The sequence below is a fragment of the Macrosteles quadrilineatus genome, unplaced genomic scaffold (assembly GCF_028750875.1).
Source record: "Macrosteles quadrilineatus isolate MER2022 unplaced genomic scaffold, UCM_ALF_1.0 Scaffold_8__2_contigs__length_117827958, whole genome shotgun sequence".
Classification (NCBI taxonomy): domain Eukaryota; kingdom Metazoa; phylum Arthropoda; class Insecta; order Hemiptera; family Cicadellidae; genus Macrosteles; species Macrosteles quadrilineatus.
The window spans coordinates 68,719,440-68,742,241 of NW_026542601.1; the positions used below are offsets into that span (position 1 = coordinate 68,719,440).

Sequence of the window (22,802 nt, forward strand, 5' to 3'; positions counted from 1 at the left end):
AAACATTTTAAACACATTTTGAATGCTTAAAACAGACTGATTAGATTAGATGACGATAGAGAGATGAAGATAGGTTGTAGATGATGAGATAATGATTGGATTAGAGATAATCAATACAGAATTTATTCATGTATTTAATGTTTATCGAAGAATTCTATTACGATCCCACACAACACCTGCAAATTAGTTCAATGCCTTTGGTTACCGACTAGTTGTGAACTAAATCTTTTATATTTGCTTTCCAATAATGCAAGAAGTGAAATCTTTATTGTAAGAACTCAAAATTAAAATAATATATACATACCGATGTACAGTACCAATGTATGTGTAACCATATTTAAATTAGAGAAAATATAGTCAACTATATTTCGCAACGGGAATAAAAATCAGTTTCATAATCATTGAAATATATTTAGAATAAAAAATCTATCATAAAGTCAGATTAAATATTCCTACGAAATTGTTGTGTAAAATATATTTAATTTCTTTGGATCATCAGCTGTCTGAAATTGTTAAGTAGCATTTGGCAGTTCTAATTGTTTACATTTAAATGTCAACGCAAAGGTAACCATTGTGAATTTGTTCATGCTTTCATGGAGACCAATTAATAATGTCTATTGAAAACCTTCGCCTCAAAACTTTGGACATCCAAGGGTCGTGGCCGGGGTAGCGGATTTTTATCCCCCTGGGCAAACGTGGCGTCACAAACCAGGGGGTAAAATTCCGGCCGCGAACTTTTGAGTTTCGCGACATCAGCTCGATGGATTAAACGCGGAATTAAACATATATTTTCACGGTTGTGAGTTTAATCAGAACACATCAAATTATAAAAACCTAGAATGTACGGCCCGGATTTTTACCCCCGGAATTTTACCCCCCAGATTTTTACCCCTGGAATTTTACCCCCGGAATTTTACCCCCCGGAATTTTACCCCCTGGCCAGATATAAATTAGTGAGAATGATTAATTATCGTCATTCAGTTTTAATTTAATGGTAAACATTTTATTATTAAGTAGCCTATCTAAATTTATATGTAACATTAACTAATCGCGAACAGGGTTTTAATATTAATTTTGAGATTCGAGTGTCAGGGTTCGATCTTTGAAACCTACTGTTGGTTAATATGATCAAAATAAAACAGCGAATTCTGTTTACTTAGTTGAGATTACAAAATAAATAAATAAAGATAGGCTACTAAATAATGAAATGTTTACAATTAATTAAAAACAGAAATAAGAAAACCAATCATTCAATTTCTAAAATCAGCCAGGGGGTAAAATTCCGGGGGGTAAAATTCCGGGGATAAAATTCCGGGGGTAAAATTCCGGGGGTAAAATTCCGGGGGGTAAAATTCCGGGGGTAAAAATCTGGCCCGTACATCTTCAGTTGCCTAAACGCTAGTTATATGGACAGGGTGTAAAATTCCGGTTTTTATCGCTAATCTAATTAATCACGCTCTGACTATTTTCATTAGACTTCCAAATCCGCGGGGGTAAAATTCCGGCCGCGAACAAACTTTTGGCCACTCAGGTTACTACGTCATAGTGACGTCAGCTTTGCCCAGGGGGTAAAATTCCAGGGGGATAAAATTCCGGCGACCCTCGTGGCCCAGGAGGAACTCAGGGAAGTGAATAGGCTTAAGACATTCCTAGATATGTGGAGCATCTTGTATTATATTGTCTGTGATCTTTGTGCTTAATTTTGGCTGTATTGGTTTAGTATTTTAGTCGTACAACACATCTGCCCAGACGGACAGACAAGACACCACCTCTATTTTATAATATATAGTAAAAATCAATAGACTTAGACTACGATAACTTTCAAACAACAATTTTTTATTGAAATGTTGGGAGTGTTGTACATTTCCATAGAGTAACATGGCCAATGATTAAAAAGCCAGAGTCCAGAAGTAGTTCTTAACTTCCATCATTAAAAATGTCTCAACTTCCATCAGTCCTTGTATTCCGAGCACCATAAAGAACATGTTTTAAATTCACAACAAACATTTGCTTTTTTCCTGGTTAGTTCTCGAGTTGAATAATTCGATCGCCAACAAGACAACGACACCTGTTGAACGGGAAAAGTCCTTGAGCAACGGAACTGGTAATGACATTGAACCTAAGCTGGTCTTAGCCATGGTCATTCTACACTGACCGGACCAGTATGATCCTACGTCTTGATATGGACAAATCTAAAGGGGAAATATTTTAGGAAGTGGTAATTGGTAATGGACGAAATTCACAAACAAGCTGGCGAATGATTCCATACGTCAGGTAAACAATATTATGCTGATTGCTGATTAAATATGAAACTCGAACTCATTATAGAAAATAAACAGTTTTTACGGAAAGTTTCCCTTGTTTTGCAAACCAGTAGTGTCGACAACAATCGCGAAAAGAGTTTGAATTAAGTTGTATTCTTTACATAAAATTAAAATGCTGAGTGTATATGAATCTCAAACTAATTATGGTAAAATACGCAGTGTTACCGATACAGCAGTTTAGTTTATTAAGAAAATGAGGGAAGAATGGACACGATTCCACTGAAAGCGTCGGCCGGGTGTCGGATATACACTCTTTCAAAAGTGCTAAAAGCAATGTAAAAATTGCTGTTCTGTCCTGTTTTCCAATAAATCGTAAAATTCCTACTTTGGAAAATAATTCAGTTTACTCTTTTACTTCCTTCAAACATAAACCATATAATGCATTAATAGAAGAAGTAATACCTAACCCAATATATCTTAATAAAATGATAATACATTTCAAGTAAGAACGAATTTAGCTTTATAAATAGCTACTGAAAGTCTTCACTAATGTGGTAAAAAATCTTGTTTGATTTAGAAGATTTCGTCGACAAGACTACTCTGTCCAACAACAGCCTTGGATACTAGGCCAAGGAGCCTATAATTTATCCTACAAACTGAGCGGTTATATTATTAAATAATGTGAAACTTCTAAACTTCATCAGTGCGTTCTGACTTGGTCATGGAAAATTAAACTTCTGTTGAACACTTAACAAATAATACTTATGGTAAAATTTACTGAATTGGTAGTATTGATTGAATTGAGTCAAGACAAGACCAGACAGGTTTTTGTGTTCCTAACGGTAAACCTAACTCATGAAGTCGCATTATTATTTCGGTTAAAATATGCCTTAGTTGCGTCCCCATTTCATAGCAATATAGTGAAGTCAATATTGTTGATTTTTTATAATACAAATTCAAAGTCTGCAGGATTTTGCTGCGAAGTATTATTTGATTTCACACTATTCATTTCAGGTTACTACAAAGCTTATAAATAATTAGTTTTTCAAACACTATACAACACGTTTTTAGGTTAGGTTTTAAATCCAAGCTGAACGAAATGGGTTACGCTGCACCAGCTGATCGTAGTCGTAGTATCTTGCTTGTTGCCAGCTTATTTTCAAGCTGGCCCGTACGTATTACGTGCCTAATAAAAGCACACTGTTTTGGGTCGCCGGAATTGTACCCCCCTGGAATTGTACCCCCCGGCGATCATTGACGTCATTTTGACGTCACGCCTAGAGGGGGTACAATTCCACCCCGTACACTTTGATTTTAACGAAATCTAATCTATTTAATGTGGGCAAGTGATCAGTGAACCGGATAATTATATTAGATATAAAAAAGAGCAGGAAATGTACGGCCCGGAATTGTACCCCCCTGGAATTGTACCCCCCGGAATTTTACCCCCTGCCAATATCAAAATATTTATGTACGGGGTGGAATTGTACCCCCCTGGAATTGTACCCCCCATCAGAAAGCCAAATGTGTACGGGGTGGAATTGTACCCCCCGGAATTGTACCCCCCTCTTGGACAGCTAGCTTGGCTTGTGTTCGGGCTGGAATTGTACCCCCCACCCACTCGATAAACTTAATTGGTATTATGAAAATGATTAGTTTAGTTGAATAAATGGATGGTTTGTTTTATATCACATTTGCTACACGATTCATATTGGCCTATAAACAGTTTTTGAAATATCTAAGACATACTATTACTATAGTTCATACTACTTGTTCCTTTATTTGTTAAGTTTGGTGTAATATTTTAACTGGAACATTGATTATGAAATGGGTAACTGATGAAGCCCTTTACTCCATAAATTCCGAAACCTATTTGTATTTGATTATTCATGAATATATGAAATTAATCAACTTTCACAATACCATTTTCCAAAAAGCTTTATGTTCGCTTTGAAGCCTGCTGTTTACTGATGAACATTAATCAGTTGGCACTTTTTATGATAAACCTTAATTATTGTAAAATTCAATGATTACCTTAAAGCAGTTATTTACAACATTTTTACAATACTAATTCTGCTCAACACTATACGGATTACATTTAACGAAAGAACTATGGGATATTCAAATGAAAATTAAACAATAATTAATTTTCCAAATAAAATGAGCATGTTTTTTGCGACCAGGGAGATCGAAAAAAACTAAGTACAAAAATTGAATTTTAATGACTAGGGAAATACCTGGGACTTCTGTGCCCAAACAAAATGAATACTTTGTGCGAAAATAGAAATTTACATTTTATAATACTGTATCCACCAAAGCAATCTGTAACGAGTCGCCGTTAGTTACCTTATCACGTCTTGTTTTTGTGTCTCTTAAATCGCGTTTTCGGTTAATTACCACATTGTATCAGAGAAAGAGATGATAACAAACAGCGTTGCCGTAATCGTGGGAAATGACGACAAATTTACTGTGATCGTTTGGGATAACTGCGATGTTCTTGTGATCGCAGGATATACCTGTTGCCTTCCTTAGTAGTGACTTAATAAAAGGCCAAGCAATATGGAATAAACATTTATGAAATTAACGCTGATTCCCTCATGGACAAAGCTTCTAAATAATTTTATAACCCAAGCTGATTGATTTTTTTCAAACGATACAAGCAGTGCAAATCCTAAGAAACTTTGTTTTTAAGAGGAGTCGCAAGCAGTGAATTTCGGCTTGGTTATATAGATTTGAAATACTTACCTTTTGATTACTGCACATAGGCCTAATAACTAAGCTAAACTAGTTTGTATACAATAACTACGCTATAAGAATGAAATGTTTATTTGTTCACGTCACTTTTCTTCGTTCTTTTTCAACGTAATTTAATATGACCGTGAAAAGAAGTTGATGTATTTAATTTTTGTTCATTCAAACATAATGTGCATTATTGTTCATTCGGTAACAAATTATGAACAGTTATTACTGGCAAAGGTAGACAAAATACCTGTTGTAAAATTTAATTCGGGACCACGTAAGTTTGCAGATGGTGCCAGCAAATCACAAGACAAGGCTAGAGCGTCTTTGCCACATCGCCCGTTGACAACACTAATTAAAATATAGTACCTGGGGACCGAGCTTTGCTCGGGGAAAATTATTACTTTACTCTGAAAAGTATTGCAGATACATTAATCCACTCCCAATCTCCACACTGCTAACCTTCACTACTTACTTCACCACTCCCTACGTCGTGGACCTGTTTGCCCTCCTTCCCTATACCATTTTAGAATTGCAGATACATAAATGCCACAGACAGTTCCCACACTCTGCACTGCTAGCATTACTACTTCCTACACCATTTCCTACGTCATGGACCTGTTTTCCTCTCCTCCCTTCTCGTAGCATTTTAGGATTGTAGATACCTAGTTCCCATAAACAGTTCCCAGGCTCCAGACTGCTCGCCTTTACTACTTCCTTCACCACTTCCTACGTCGCGGACCTGTTTCTCCCCCTTCCAATGGCATTTTAGGATTGCAGATACCCTAATCTAATCGTCATTAACAGTTCCAACACTCCGGGCTGCTTGCCTTTACTACTTCCTTCACCTCTTCCTACGTCGCAGACCTGTTTCCCTCCATTCCCATAGCATTTTAGGATTGTAGATACCTTAATCTAATCGTCATAAACATTTCCCACACTCAAGACTGCCCACCTTTACTACTTCCTTCACCACTTCCTCTGTCGCAGACCTCTTTCCATCCCTTCCCATAGGATTTTAGGATTGTTGATTCTTTAATCTAATTGTCATAAACAGTTTCCACACTCCAGACTGCTCGCCTTTACTACTTCCTTCACCACTTCCTATGTCGTGGACCTGTTTTCCTCCCTTTCCATAGCATTTAAGGATTGCAGATACCGTAATCTAATCGTCATAAACAGATCCCACACTCCACACTGCTACCCTTGACTATAGAATCTAGTAATCTTCAGTATAATCTTTGCTCAATAGTAACAACTGATGTTTTTCCTTTTGTGCTGTATTTTGTTTTTCTAGTATACTGTGGATAGACAAATTACAAGCTACAAGTCTTTTGTTTACTTTTTCCTTGTTATTTAATTCAGTCAACATGGTTACCTAGCAACCCATAAGACTAATGTTAAAAAAATGTGATTTTCAATTTCATTTTTCTACGTAATTAGATTTTTGATGGCAGTTCTAATTGCAGTAAACTCGTTTTTAGGCCAGAAATAAACTATATACAACATTTGAAGAAAATCGTCGGAGCCGTTTTCGAGATCTTGGTGCAAGCATACATACATACATACATACATACATACATACATACATACATACAAGCAAACTTTGCTCGTATTAGAGTATAGGATATAGGATACTAAGCAATATTATCAAATCAGCTGGTATTTTTAGATTTGGCAACACCGCACGGTTCTCATTGGTCCATTCAAAACCATATGGTAAATAGGCTCCTCCCTCAACTGCAAACTTACGTGGTCCCAAATTATAGGTATCTGGTACAAAGTAGTTCACAGTTTGTCAAAGTTTTAACCTTTGTGAATTTAAGCTATCCCATGAACAGTTAGTACTTGGGAAGGTTAAGAAAATATTAATGAATAACGTACAAATAAGTCTGTTAGGCCTCTCGCACGTTACTCTGAATGGCCTTAATTTGCAGTTTCTTAGAATATCCTTTTACAACAAGCAATTCATTAGGTGTCGGGTAACTTGCTTCATTTCACATTCGTGTGATTCCCCTCTAATATCCAACATAACTATTGTTTTAATTTTAGTTGGTAATCATAATAGACAAGCTCCTCGGTTAAATGGGGGGGGGGGTACAATTCCAGGGGGTACAATTCCGGGCCGTACATCTTCTGCCGTGACCAGGGGGTACAATTCCAGGGGGGTACAATTCCGGTCCTATAAGAAGGGCTAGACTGACGGGGGTACAATTCCAGGGGGGTACAATTCCACCCCGTACACTGGTCAAATAAAAGTGAGTTCTAACTGGGGGGTACAATTCCAGGGGGGTACAATTCCGGTCCGTACAGTTTTTAGATGCCAGTGGATTTAATCAAACCACTCGTGCATAACAATATCAAAGTTTTATGAGGGGGGTACAATTCCAGCCCGTACACGCCGTTTTGGTCGAGAAAATGAGACGTCATCGTGACGTCACAAACCAGCAGGGGGTACAATTCCAGGGGGGTACAATTCCGCCACCCCACTGTTTTGTGTTGTTTGTTTGGAATTTGGAATGGAGTGCGGCAAAAGTAGGAAAATAAATAACTACTTTCTTTTCTTTGTGAACACTGGTTATTTCACATTACATTAGACATTTAAATTGTTGAGATGCACCATTTGTAGTTGCAAGATTGCAAGAGGAAGTTCATGCAACTTCATAAATTATTCACTGATAAGGGATGTAATAACATTTAATTGTTCAACAAATTGACTAATAAGAAAACAAAAAATAATGTTGAAACATCTTTAACAAACTATCAAAGTTTTAATTAATGTTACTGTGTAGAGTAAAAAATGTATAGCACATACAAATGTATGGATGTTTTTTTTTTTGTATGTTAACGCCACTGTCTTGCCATATTTTGGTATGAAATTGTAATAGCTCTTGTTTTTGTTATAGCTCAACCTGTGATTAAAAAGCATCATTAACTTATTAGCCTAGCCTAGTCACAAATTACTTAACTAATTAATCCTAAAGGATGAACCTTGGACAATATTATTTCATTGAGGATGTAGATATGTGAATAATGTCAGAATAAAAGTTTAGCCAGTTTTGTTGAGTCTCCTAACTCCTAGACTGACCATCCTTCGGCAAGAGATCAAATACAACCTTTTACATTTAATAAAACTTAAAATACTGTACTTTTAAATTTGTTTGGTAATTTGTTATCAAATTGAATGTTGCATCTCTTCTATGACCTTTTTCATAATTTAACAATTTACAACAGTAGACTTCTCTTGTTCTTTAGAAGATTTCAATGACGATTTATGCACTTGGTTACTTATGCAGCTTTCTCCAATAAACAGTAATATGCAAGTCACTACATGTACGTCAGATGTTTAATACATTTAGATGTCATTGCTGTACACCTTTATTGTTAATTGTTATACTGTGGTACTTATTTTGCACACATAAAGTGCAGTTTTCAAACAAATCCATACAGTATTAACTTCTCATGATTTGGGTTTTTCTAACGGAACAATCATCCAAAGCCAAGGCATCCAAATGCACTTTAGACCATTGATATAACTAGACACTGTATCCCCTTGTTATACAGTAGTCGTCTCCAGTTTATTAGTCAAAGGGATATAATTGAATTGCGCCAAAGGCCGATTTAAATTTATGGTTTCTATCAAATATGCCAACTTTTAAACCAAGTCAAACTGATAGGATGACTTAAAGCTATTGCTTCGTTTAGGTCCCATCAACTGAGCCGTGACACGTCCACACACCATTCACGCGATGTCACGTCTCTGTTTTTGTATAGTGCTAATGTTGTGTCGTCGCCGGAATTTGGTTGTTGCACGGCAGAGTTGTGGACCCCGGCGTTTCAATGTCCACCGTCTGAAACATGTGTTTGTCATAAGGTGTGCGATTGTCAAACTGCAAAGTCTGTGTTTTATTGTTTGTAAAATTAGCTTGATAGTTCTTTGTTGATGCGTGTTATAAATTTGTTCTTTGTCTTCAAAATGCAGTAAGAAGTTCGCCAATCACATCCGACGAGGTTCTGGATGGGAGGCTTTACCTTGCCGCTGTCCTCGGAGAGGGGCGCCCGGGGAGTCACTACACCTTCTCCCTCTTCGGGCTGCCAGCTACCCTGCTCCTTAGACTGTTAAACAGCTTACTGCCACCAGTTTGGACCACCATAGTTTTTTAAATCACTATGATCTTTTTAGGAACATAAGTAAATGCATCCCAAATACCTCAGCAGATTTGATCATGACATTTATGGTAAAAAACACATATACTATTAAGAAAAAATATTTATTTAAGCGTATGTACTTTGAGCAGCAGCTCAGTGAACCGTTCCTTGTCTATGGATTTGACAATCGCCAAGTTTGGTTCTCGTTTAAACTTGTGTCCCACGACTACTTGACCTCTGGTGTGCTGTCCATGAAGCTCCACAGTAGCAAAGACATTGTCAATCTCACAGGCTACAGTAGGGTCAAGGAATATTGCTGCTACAGCCTACAACAGACAGCAGGACCATAGATACAAGCAGTCATTTCATTCCCATGTTAGGTTGTAGCCAGTTTAATAATAAAATTGAACATTTTTTGAAATTGTTGAATAGAGCTAATACAGACAGAGTGCACGGATGTAAATTTATAAATTTTTTTTAATACACAAACTTCAAGATAAACTGAGACGACAACTTATTGTAAGCTGTAGTTTCTTTTTTTGTCCCATCAACGTCCATGAGGATTGTACTATTGAAAATCAGAATTTCGGTGAAGTTTTGACAACCGCAAAATATGTTCACAATTTCGCCGTCACCATGGGGATACTCAAAATTTTTTTATGACCAAGGAGATTTTTTTTTATTTTGCCGCCATTGTAGAAGTTGTTCAAATCGATAGTAGTATTTTAAAGATTAACATTTTACTATACAGTGACAGTGGAGCCTCAATAAATCAAATCTCATGAGGGGGGAAATTTCAAATTATCGCGCACTTACTACTTCGAAAAGTAAAAGTTTGATTTAACAAGGTTCATCCTCCCCAAAATTTGATTTATGGAGGTTCAATTCAGTGCAAGTAATAAAACATCAGGAGAATTTATTACCTTCTAAAATACAGTGTTTTGTACGTTCTGCATTGTATTGGAATGGATAATAACGCAATTATAAAATTTAATACTTTAAAACACAATCGCTGCAGCCTGCCAATGGCGAGGCACAGTGTCGAGCAAATTCGTTTGGAATTCAAATATTTTGGTATGACGAATATCAAATGACGTGCGGTAATGTGCTGCGTTACGACGAGAGTCAACGTAGTTTGCTGAAACACTCACAAAGAGCAGCACTGTCTGGAACTAGCTGGTCCCATCGTATTGCCAATCGGAGGGAGAAAGACGGGACAAGTTGATTTGATTTATCATGGATTTCAAAAGATTGAGGTTTAATTTAATTAGGTTTCACTGAAACATCAAAACTTTCCAAAGCAACTGGATTTTGACTCGATCTGATATTGGCCCAAGTACGGAAGGCCAAAACTATTGACTTGACCCGAAGTTAAATAAGTCTGGCCCGCAAAATCCTAATAACTCCCGCCATAACTCTGGTATATTATATTACAAACATGGCACTTAGTAAAGGATGAATATTTTAAAGTTGTTGGTTTCTGCAATTAAGATACATCATGTCTATATCACTAAAAAGTTTACAAAAATTACATTTCTACCACTCAAATCCAAAAGAACCAACAGCTTATATTCTAATTTAGTATACATACTTGGTCACAAGCAACCCAATCCACAAAGCTCGGTTTTATTCTCAGAGGTCTTTCCACATGATTCAATAACTGTACACCTCCATTTTGGCATGAGCCAAGGACGTTGTCACGCCATTCCTAAGAACAATCAAAACCGCATTTAAGGCTATAAAAATGTATAAAATCCAATTAACTTACAAACACACACAATAAGTACACTACTGAATCAATGCACACTCTATTGATGCAGTTGAAGCAACGTGTAGAATAAAAAAGAACTTAGCCACTTGTTGAATTTAGACACCAACACCAAGAAAATAAATATCTGAATTTTTATTTAATGTTTTCTGGTTTATAGAACTTTAATAGTATTTATATATTTTTACTTTGGTTGTTAAATAAAACCACTATTGTATATCTGTTTCCAGTTTTTTGGAATTATTTTCAAGAGGGATTTTCCCCAAAGCCCTTAGGTCCTTGAAAAGTTACCTTTTTTATGTGATTTAAAATAAACTAGTAAATGCTGCTGATTATGAACTGTCATAAGTTTGAAACATGTCCAATATTTAATGTCTACATTATCCACCATAAATGACAACTACGTAAGTAGTTTAGCCTCCACTAAAGTGTGTTCTAAGCTGGGAACCTCATACTGTACATCCAGTGCTCGATTTGTAAATAATTAGGTGCCGAAACTGTAACCTATTTAATGTGATTTGTACCTATTTATGCCAATATCTGAAAGAGAGGTACTGGAACTCTGTTTGGCCGTGTTCCCCCACAAATCGAGCACTGTATAACTGTTATTGTTACCAAAACTCAGAGTAAAGCCAATGAGTCAATACCTTATTTTACATGCAGCATATCAAAAGCCTACATAGGCTTCATGAGGGAGCAGAAGGTTGATACAAGGAAGAGAGGTAAAAGATAAAACTGTATGGACAGATGTAAGGGGATTACTGGCAAAATATTAATGAATGAAATGATTTTGTAAATTGTTTACAATACAAATACCTAGTTGCTATATATTCTTACATGCTTGTTAAGTTTACTGAAAATGTATTTAGACTCAAGAAGCTTTTCTTAGCCATCACCAGAATTAAAATTAAAAAAAAAATATACCTATTGAAAACTACATTTGAAATGTGTCCCTCTTTTATTAACCTACAGAAGAAAATCATATCTAAAATATATCTATTACTTATTTAATACGCAAGCAGATTTTTTGTGACAATTACTCCTCCGAAACTACTGAAACGATTGACATGTTTTTCGTGTCATTGGAAAGAGCGTAACGTGAAGTTGTGCAGGAAACTATCTTTTTAGGAAAATAATTAGAGAGTGAGGCCCGGGGGGCCCTTTAAAGTTTCGTATTTCTCCATAAGATTAACACGGGAAACAAATATTGTTATGAAACTCCAGCTGTTGTCAGAAATTAAAAAAGTAAATATTAATAATTAGTCTCCATGGAAGCATGAGAAAATTCACAATGTTTACCTTTACGTTGACATTTCAATGTAAACAACCAGAACTGCCAAATGCTTATTTCACAACTTCAGACAGCTGATCCAAACAAGTACAATATTTTACACGACTATGTGATAGGTTTATTTATTGTAAAACTATGTCATTGATTATGGAAAAAAGATTCTATAACCGTAAGTTATGAAAATAATGTTAATGATATATTTTCATGTAAACAGTTGGACTACAATGTAAGTTATAATCTATATAAATAAAATTAGAGTTTTGTCTGTACATTGCTTAGAATAATGAACTTTTTGGTTATTTTTACATTTCATAGGTCAGAGAAACCGAATCAAACCTTATCTCAATTTCTGTCTGTCTGTCTGTCTGTCTGTCTGTCTGTCTATCTGTCATTCTCTTGGTAACGCTAAAATACGCACTTTATTACAACTACTCCTCAATAACTATAGCACTGTCCCGCCTGAAACTTATTTTCCAAATACTATACATATATGAGATGGTTTTAGACGTATTTCATCGAATATGAGACAGTTAGATATTTAACAGTAAACCCTTGAAAATCAAGTTTTTGTCGATTTTTGACGTGGAATTTCTGGAAGCCCATGTTAACCTTATGAGAAATGAAATTATTGAATCTTAACAGCTGTTTCAATTAAACAAGTTGGTTCTGTTCTGTGATGTTCAATAGCATTAAAGTTACAAGGATTACCAACAGGGTGCAGCACTAGCACTATTATTTCTTTTACATTTATGACAACAGCTAATTTGCAACCTGGAGGCGAGTGAGCGTAGCGAACGAGCTAACCTGAAGGCAAGTGAGCGTAGCGAACGAGCTAACCTGAAGGAAAGTGAGCGCAGCGAACGAGCTCCAACATACAGGTGAGTGAGCGTAGCGAACGAACTTCAACCAGGACGTGATTGAGCCATGCAAACGAGATCAGATAGTAAAAATAAAAGTAAGCCTACCGTTATAGGATCGACCGGCAGACACAGAGGTAATTTAACCTTTTATTGATTGTCATACCGATCCGGAACAACAAAAAACAACATAAAATGAAGCTATGTATAATAGTTTGGCCAGCATATCTTAAAATATGCAAACCAACTGCTGTTCGTTATATAAGAAGGTTTCAACTGAATATTATAAGATCCCCGTGCGTAGAACGGGTACACAGCTAGTTTTTTAATAAAATTAGTGGCTTTTTGGTTATAAATTCAAACTACTTAACAAGTGTTTGGATTAGGTGATATAGTAGGCCTACATCTTCCCGTTGCAAAGCACGGGTACATCAGCTAGTAAAGCATAAAATGAACACAAATTTAATAAAGTGGAGTTAATACGCTGCTATGCCAAGCAAAATGTATTAATTCAAGCACCAGGGTTATTTTGGAAAGTTGTAGTCCTACATTTACTCTGCAAGACATACCAAGGAATAAGCCAAGTGGCAACACGTCTCCCAAGGCACCAACACTTTACGTTTGATTGCTGAATTGAGAACAATATAAGCAGCCTCCGGGTCGAAGTGGAAGTTGAATTCCGCACAGTTAGTTGAGTTACCCACAGCTGTTTAATTGGACAAACGCTGGTAAGGGATTAAAACCAAATCTGAACTGATAGCTAAGTACGTGGTCATTTAAGCCAATATTGCTTTTTCATGATGGATTTGGAGATTCATCCAACTAAATTTTATTTTAAACATATTTATTCAAAATATAATTGGTACAATAGAGTCCTGCTAGTCCAAACTAATTGGGACCGGACCATGTTCGGATTACCTAATTGTTAAAATTATTTTTTAACGTAAATGGCCGTATTGTTTATTTTCAACAATATACAATAGTAAGTTATACTGCTATACTACAGTGAAACAAATGATGGAATGTATACATAGAGCTGTAGTAGGATTTACATTGAATAAAAAGATGCTCAATGCCCTATTTTGCCCCAACTCAATCAAATAATTATTTAGTCTCTTATAAAGATAGAAGACCAGAAAGTCCTTGTAAACAATAGAAATAAACAGACATGACGCTATTGTATTTTTTGAAGAAAATAAAAGGAATTTGTCTATTGTCCGTTGTTAAATTTGAGACAGTAAGTGAAATCATGAAAGACCAACAGGCAGTGTTTATCAGTGGCAGGTCAACTCCAGATCATGTATTCTCTTTAAAACAAGCAATAACAGAAACTGGGAGTTCAATTAAAGACAACTCAATCATGCCCTGTTTGTAGTATTCCATAAAGCTTATGACAGCATTAATCGACAGAAGATGTGGGAGATTTTACAGAAGTCTGGATTACCAAATAAGTTGATGCAGTCAATTCAATTATGCTGCACAGACACAAGGAACAAAGTAAGAATAGAAAATGAGTAAAGCAGATTAATTTGCAAACACCACAGGTGTTTAAGTACACGATATGGGCCATCACAAATGTAACTTGATCATAGAAGAAGCCTCCAAGACACAAGGAAGTTAGAAGAGGGCACCAAAACTAATGTATTAGCATGTGCCGATTATGAGGCCCTAGAAGCTGTGGATCCAAAGAATACCTGAAAAAATGAAAGAAAAAGCTCAAAAAGTTGGACATCAAATCAACACAGAAAAAACAAAATTCCTCTTAATCCCAAGAACAGAATAAATTCAAAATAACAATTTTCAGGTTGATGATGTAGGATTCACTAGAGATAGAGAATTAAAATACTTAGGGGTAAAATATTACCAAAATAACAAAGAGGAAGATTGAGTAGAAAGTAGACTGATCGCAGGAAATAACAGTATAAAAGTTTATATTATTTATCCAAATTATTAAGTTGCAAACAAAAAACTTAACTGAGAATGTCCCGAGAAGTAGAGAAGTCAGAAAAAAATTTTTTAGTTTTTGAAAATCAGGTGATCAGGTTCAATAAATGGCAAATGGAGAATTAGAAATCATAAATCATGAAACCGCTATCAACATTCGGATATAGTAGCTATAGGCTATCATCAAAAGCAGAAGATTAAGATGGACAGGCCACGTAGTGAGGAGACCTGAAAATACCCTCATTAAAGAAGTATTCTAGGGGTCTGCTAAGAGGGCCAAAACTAGGATGGAAAGACCAAGTGGCAAAAGACTGCAGAAGTAATTTGGGAGCAAGCTGAATACTGAGAAGAATGGAGACACATTGTGATGGATGCTAAAAACATACTTTGGTTTGAATGGCCACAGCGGTAAGGGAAGGTAAATGGCCATATTGCTCCAACGGTCACAACCATAATCATCTCTTGCGATTAGCTACAGTTCTTCTCACTAAATAATGATCTTAAAAGAGACCAACAAAACACTATTAATAAATGGAAGCTTAGCAATAGGCTATAGACAATTACCTATTCAAAATTCATCTGTTTCATACAAAATTCATAAACAATTAATTCCTGGTTTTCTTGGTCAACAGGTAACCTTGGTTTGTATTTAGTTTGTTTTCAATTCAAACCGAGTAACCTTTTTTCTCCAGGTGGATGTTTGGATTAGCGGGACTCTGGTGTATTAACTAAATATTATATATATTCTATATTTTACAAAAAAAATTACCAGTGTTGAAACATAATACATTTTACTACTTAGTAATAGAGATGCATTCAATATACTTATTCTCTATTTATTTCACTCTTTTTATCAAACAATGATGACATGATAAGGTATTTTCACAACTAAAACATAAGAGGAATAGCAAAAAAACTCCCAATTGGTAGTAAAATAAATACATAGTGATAATCTTTTTGCTAATTTTTTATTGATTATAATAAGATAAAATCTTTTTTTAAGAAATATTCTTTCAAGATTGAATGAATTTCACTCAAAATTACAAGTAAATTGATCAAATTTTGACTGAAACTTGACCTGTATTGATCGAAAACATAGGATTTTAAAACTTACTTACCCATATAGTTTCCACCCATTATAAGAACTTCTTTTAAATTTTCTTCAAAACTAGGGAAAGTTCGAATGGCTAGGGCAACATTAGTCAATGGACCAAAACACAGCAGAGAAACATTTCCTGAAATATTAAAAGTTTTAATTTAATTAATAGTCATCCACTTTGTCATTCAATATCCTATTTTATAACAAAATATGCTGATTAGTGATTATCATACCTCGGCTGCAGTAAAATAAATTATACCTACTTTAATGGTTACAATCCTTAAGATAGAACCATTATTTTTATATTTTATTTCCATTTATTCCATGTATTCCATTAACTTTGATTCTTGTTTTTTTTTTCTGGACATATTCTAGCTTTTGACTTTCTAACAAGGTTACTATTGCAATGTTACTTACTAGATTGTGTATAGATTTTCTATCCTTAAATCTGGGGATTAAAGGCTGGTGCAAAAGTTGAAATTTCCTTTAACCCTCCGAGTGTCCATAGTTTAGGCCTTAATGTCCACCTATTTTTGGCGCATTTGCAAGGTTTTATTAAAACGGATCTGAGAAGCTTAAAACAATGTTAATTCTACTGTTCTATATACCATTTTGTTTGGAAAATCATGGGCTTCAATATCATACATAAAACATAAGGAATATTTGTTTCAAAAAATTTTTTTAGGTAAAAATAAAATTATTTTGGAAATTGAAAAAAAAATAAGTTCGCGCTCAATGAAATTGTATAAATTATAGGCCTATAAATATTTGAAAATAGCCACTTTGTTCTAAATTTTATGAGGATTACAAATATATCTATATAAATAAAATTAGAGTTTTGTCTGTACATTGCTCAGAATTATATACTTTTAGGTTATTTTTACGTTTTATACATTAAAGAAGCAGAAACGAGTCTTATCTCAATTTCTGTCTGTCTGTCTGTCCCTTTGTCTGTAACACTCAAGATGGCATTTTACGCAATCTTCTCCGTGAAAACCAGAGTACATATCAAGATCCAAGTCATTTTAATGTATTCACTGGATTGGCGAGAGTGTCTTTAGTGATTTAAATATAGCCTCACTACTTTGTAAATAAAATTACGGACGTTCAAAATTGCAGTTTTGTGCGATTTTTGTCAAATTTTCGTTCAATTTTTATCACATAATTGTCTATGAAATAACGAACAGCTGTTCGGATCAAGATTATTTTTTCTAGCTGTCAATGACATGTTTACAAATGTTGTTTACAAATACCGCAACTATTTTGAATCACGTTTTGAAAGCAAATCCCAACCAAGTGAGATTAAAAACGTTTTTCTTACATAACGGATTTAATTAATCGCAAGTGCAATAATATAGTCTAATAGTGTAACCGTAAATGAAATTAAATAACTAGACATCGTCCAAATCGGAACCAGAAATTCTTTGAGTATAAAATGTTTCTTGAGTTTTGACAACCAGAAAGAAGAAGACCTTGAATCAGTGTTGTATAGGGCTGTGACACTGAAATGATCGTCGCCAATAGCTTACAAAAAAGGTTTCCACTCATTGACGGCGCTTCAATGGCGATTGTGTAAAGTGTAAAGTAAAAAATCACAACTGCAGTGGGTGATTGTAACAGAGGTTTAACAGAGGAAGTGCTAAACTCGCTTTTCCAATGTGTCACTTTCTGTTTCTACTCACCGTGTGATGCAATCGCTGGACCATACAGCCAATAGGCCCATAGCTCATATCTTGGGTACGTAAGCCTACATATTTATTCATAACAACCTTTTTGACGACGATCCTTGATACCGGTACTTTTCCATAGAATACATGGCCTACCTACTTAAAAAATAAAATTACAAATGACCAAACCCCCAACATTGTGTGATTTTCGTCACATTTCCTTCTAATGTTAATAGATATACTAATCATTGTTTAGAGAATGCGTAATCTATTAAATAACAAAAAGTTGTTTGGGTAAGGTTGCTTCTTTTTCAAACTGACACCGATAAGTTTACGCTATAACTTTTTACGAGAAAATCCAAAAGCAAGAGATCAATAACCTCGGGACTAGATATTAATGTATTTAATTGGTCCGATTTACTGTAATTCTTAGGTAGGTTCTTACGTAGGTACTGGTTCTTTTCCTTAGAACCGGTAGTTTACAAATTAGATATCGTTGGTGTTGCACCTTATTTATTAGAGCCGTCCGTATTCAATTTAAGTGATGTCTTAACTCTGTATAAGTTTTGCTTTTTCTGCCTGGATTCCAAATCTTAGCTTACCCGGTATGCTAAGAAAATGATAACCTATTTGAGTAAAACATTTGTTGGGCAAACCATCATGAATTGTTTACGCCTTTATATTGTTTATGTATCAATAGTTCGTGGCCTTTGTTGGATTGTTTTATTGTGTTGTTTCGTTGTATGTTGGTAACGCATTAATGTCCTTATTTCTCAGTGTTTCACGGAATGGACAAGAGCTCCTTTGATACTGAAAATGTCAACCGGAATGAAGTGTTAAATGGTGAGGTTGAGGTAGTACTTTAAATACGTTTAAGTTAACCGATGTGGAAAGTAACTTTCAATTATAGGCCTACTTTAGGGCTACGCTTCATGGATCTATAAAACATTTTTAAGTTTAATCATTGGACATATGGACCAACACGATCCGGGTGACATTTAATTGCGAAGCATTTATTTTGACTTGAACTGTCAGATACTGTATTTGCGAAGGTTTATATATAATAGTTTTGCCAGCATATCTGCAAATATGCAAACTTATTGCTGTTGTTAATCTTAATATAAGAAGGTTTCAACTGACTACTATAAGATCCCCGTGCGTAGAACGGGCACACAGCTAGTAATAATATAAGGAAGTAGATTTGCAAATAAATAAGTTATGGGCAAAAAACAGATTTCAGTACATAGCGTTTAGCTAAGAATGCATAGCCTAACCATAGCTAGGAATCTGGCTGATAATTTACATCAATATCACTACCTACTTCATCCGGATCGTCAATAAGTCCTTCAACATCACTAATATCATCTTCTAGTGCATTACGTATATCACTACTGTCCATTTTTACCACTAAAAACGACGATAAACGTACAAAAACACACAAGTCACCGATGTGAAATAACCAAGTTGTCTAAAACACGAACGTCAGCTGTCTGCTACAATTACGATTGGCTCGGAGAACATAAAGCGCTTAGAGACAGACCTCTGGAGAAAGCTTAGAATCTAACGAAAAGAACGATACCTAACTCGATCCAGTTCAATCCGATTCAGTCAGTCATAGAGCCTTCGCCGTAAACGATGTTCGTGTGTCGAAAAATCGACGCGTGACACTACACAAAGTGTGTCGTGAGTCGATTTTTCGACAAGTGACGCTCGGAGGGTTAAATTCATAAAAATTGCACTTTGTTGAAAAGTATTTTCAAAATAATATGACAATTTTAAGGCATTAATGCTTGATTTAGAGAAAATGTTTAAAATACCTTATTTAGAGGGGATTTCACTAAAAATAATGGTACAAGTCTCATTGTTCTAGCTCTATTCTGTAAAAAGATATATAATTTATCGCTGATGCCTGCATAAAGCCCAAAAACGCCGTGCACGGCCTGAAAAAGATGGCCGCACCTAATCGGAACTAGATAAAAATATTTTTAAAACTGTTTTGAGGTCAAAGTAATAAAGTTAATAACATTTAATTTTAGTCAAAATACAAAATGGTCAAGCAACCAAGTAGCCTATTTTTATATTTGATCACTTCAGATGGCTATAGTGTGGAATCCGAACTACATTCTTGCTTTGGTATTAACGAATTTGTGTTAACAGCCAGCTTGTGATTTTGATACTAGTAACAGGAAAAAAACATATACCTGTCATACACACACAAAAATCGTTAACACAAAACCAACATTTCATTTTATTGATAGGCCTATCACAGGACACGGATAGTCCCGGCGCAGGTAGTAAAACTAAGTACAGGGGTGTATTTAGAATCTATGAGGCCCCTGGCGGCTCTTACCAGAGATTCCTCTCTATATTCTGATTCTTTGAAGGTTAGAACTTTAAGGGTTTAGAAATACACGTGGTATTGCTTCAAACTGATGAATTGACCTTTTGTTTCCAACAATCTGATAAACAAAAAGACCTAGTTAAAATGGTAAACTGACTGTTCCGTCATGACAAAACATCTGCCCGTGCCGCGTCTTGTGTGGAACTAGTTCCCGAATTTATGTTAAATCCTATTCGTCCGTCAATGTCTTGTGTTATTAAATGTCAGTGTTTTGTGTGTTTATAAAACTCGACGACCTCGCAAGAGCCTGATGATGAGGTTATAACCTCGAAACTGGTTGCTCATTACTACCATTACTACATTTAGGATCATAGACGGAAACAGGTAATCTTATACCATTTTACTAATTTTCAAGAAGTAATCCTGGACCAAATAACATCATTATAAAAGAAAAGACCTAGGAGACTAGATAATAAAAAAGTCTACAAAAATATAACAGTTAGATACCTTTGTTCTCATTTACCAGTCTGTTCAGTGCCACAATCCCATTTTCTTCTTGTACAAATCTTGGGTCAGGCATAGATTTGTGTTCTGCACAACCGAAACCATCTGCACCAAAAAATGGCCTCCAAGAGTTTTTAAAGTGTGGGTCAACCTCAATTATTGGGGAAGAAGCGCCTTTAAAAACTGGAATCTGAAAAACAACTTTTAACTTAGGTAGATTATAAAAATGCAAAGAGCACAACTTTAGCCTTTTAAAATTTCAGTAAAAATTGACAGAAACAGCTGAAAGCTAAACCTTACAAAAATTAAATGGGGATCAATAAGTTAGTTGAATTAACCAAACTTCACACCAATAACTTAAACCACAATTTAATAGCCTATCATTGTAAGTTACGGTACCTAATCAATAATAATTTAAGATGAAGTTGAACTAGCCTGTTACCCACGGGATTCACCCCTTTTGACTTCATAAGTATTAATAAAATTATTGATTGGTTAAGTTAAACTGAAATAAACAAAACAGAATACAGTAATACAAACAAATAAGTACAGCTGAGGTATTTTTAACATTACAGTAGGTATATGCAAAGTTCCCTTTAGAAAGGAATTACGACCTTATAGTTTTGCGCAAGGTTTCTCATCATGACGAACATTTTAAGTACCTATATGGTTTATGGGGGGTGTTCTTGTAGATTTCTCTTGTAGATTGATGAAAAGTTCATGGGTACTTTTGGCTTTATAAATAGACTAGCTGTACCCACGTTCTTTGCCCCGTTTAACTTCATAAGTGAACTCCTTCGCATGGCTCAATCACGTCCTGGTTGAAGTTCGTTCGCTACGCTCACTCACTTTTAGGTTGGAGCTCGTTAGCTGCGCTCACTTGCCTTCAGGTTAGCTCGTTCGCTACGCTAACTCGCCTCCAGGTTGAAGTTTGTTCGCTACGCTCACTCACCTTTTGGTTGCAAATTAGCTGTTGTCATAAATGTGAAAGAAATAATAGTGCTGCACCCTGTTGGTAATCCTTGTAAGTTAAATGCTATTGAACATCATAGAACAGAACCAACTTGTTTAATTGAAACAGCTGTTAAGATTTATTAATTCCATTTAAATATGAGTACTCATAAGGATAACATGGGAAACTCCAGAGCCACTGGGGCGGAGCCCGAGAGTCCGATCAGAATAAAAACAGCTTAGTTTTCCTATTTATTGCCTAAAGAATCAGTGTTTTCAGCCTCCTAGGTAAATGGGAAGTAAGAGAATTAGTGATGAGTGAGTGAATCAGTCAGTGAGGGCTTTGCCTTTTATATATATAGCCTAGATATCAAAGTTTTTCCAAATGGGTACGGTAAACTTAGTAAAGCTTAATGTCAACAAAGTCTGGGCAGATTTACGAGAAAGTTTGTTGCCTCTTGAAAACCAGGAAAACAGAAATGTTATTCAACTTAACCCTAGGCCTTTTTAACACAATCACAGGGTTTAATGAAGATGTATTTTGCTGCAGTGATTGGTAGGTGCCTTATGCCACAATGATTTTTTTAAATTCTCTTGACATCCCATAAAATGCAATCAAAGCAAATATTTGTAATCAAAGGCTAAAATTGAATTACTCACGTCTGGCCGCTTTGAAGCCTCCAATGTCCTAAGGACATTCAAACAAATTTGATCAACTTCTGCATTACCATGAACACATGTTATGCCAGCTACTGACACATTTTCAGACTGAGAAGCTGCTAAAAGCATTAGTATAGCCCAGGCGTCGTCTATTCCAGCATCTGTGTCTATTATTACTATCTTGCTGCTTTTATTACATAACTTATCTTCAACGAACATCATGAAATAGTATATTGGCGATGACAATACAGACTATACACATTCAAAAACGCGTTTGTAGCTGTCCGGCAGTAACGTATGAAATAAACAAATTAGGAAGATAGCGGCCTATAGATAGATAGGGTTTGGTTTGGTTTGGTTTATTTATTTTTGTTCTTGTTGACACGGCAGACGACACGACACTCTTTGTTTCATGTCATGTTTGCTTTTTCAGCAAGCTTGATTAACTGCCATGTAGCTGTAGCCATTATACGGGTATTTGTACTGTTACTATGTACTGTACTTACTTTATCTGAACTCACACAGATAGACTATTTTATTACTTACACATATAGGCTATAATGATTTT

At 35.4% G+C, this 22,802-nt stretch overlaps 1 protein-coding gene across 1 annotated transcript; it reads right to left on the bottom strand.

Moving 5' to 3' along the window:
• Positions 1-9,274: 9,274 nt before the first annotated feature.
• On the bottom strand, positions 9,275-22,563 carry LOC129000451 (pyrimidine-specific ribonucleoside hydrolase RihA-like). The gene is made up of 6 exons (XM_054427415.1): positions 22,235-22,563; positions 20,627-20,813; positions 16,131-16,247; positions 13,638-13,774; positions 10,744-10,860; positions 9,275-9,478 (listed from the first exon to the last, which is right to left on the bottom strand). Exons 1-6 carry the CDS (start codon positions 22,454-22,456, stop codon positions 9,275-9,277), a joined length of 984 nt encoding a protein of 327 aa, XP_054283390.1. The 5' UTR covers positions 22,457-22,563.
• Positions 22,564-22,802: the final 239 nt, after the last annotated feature.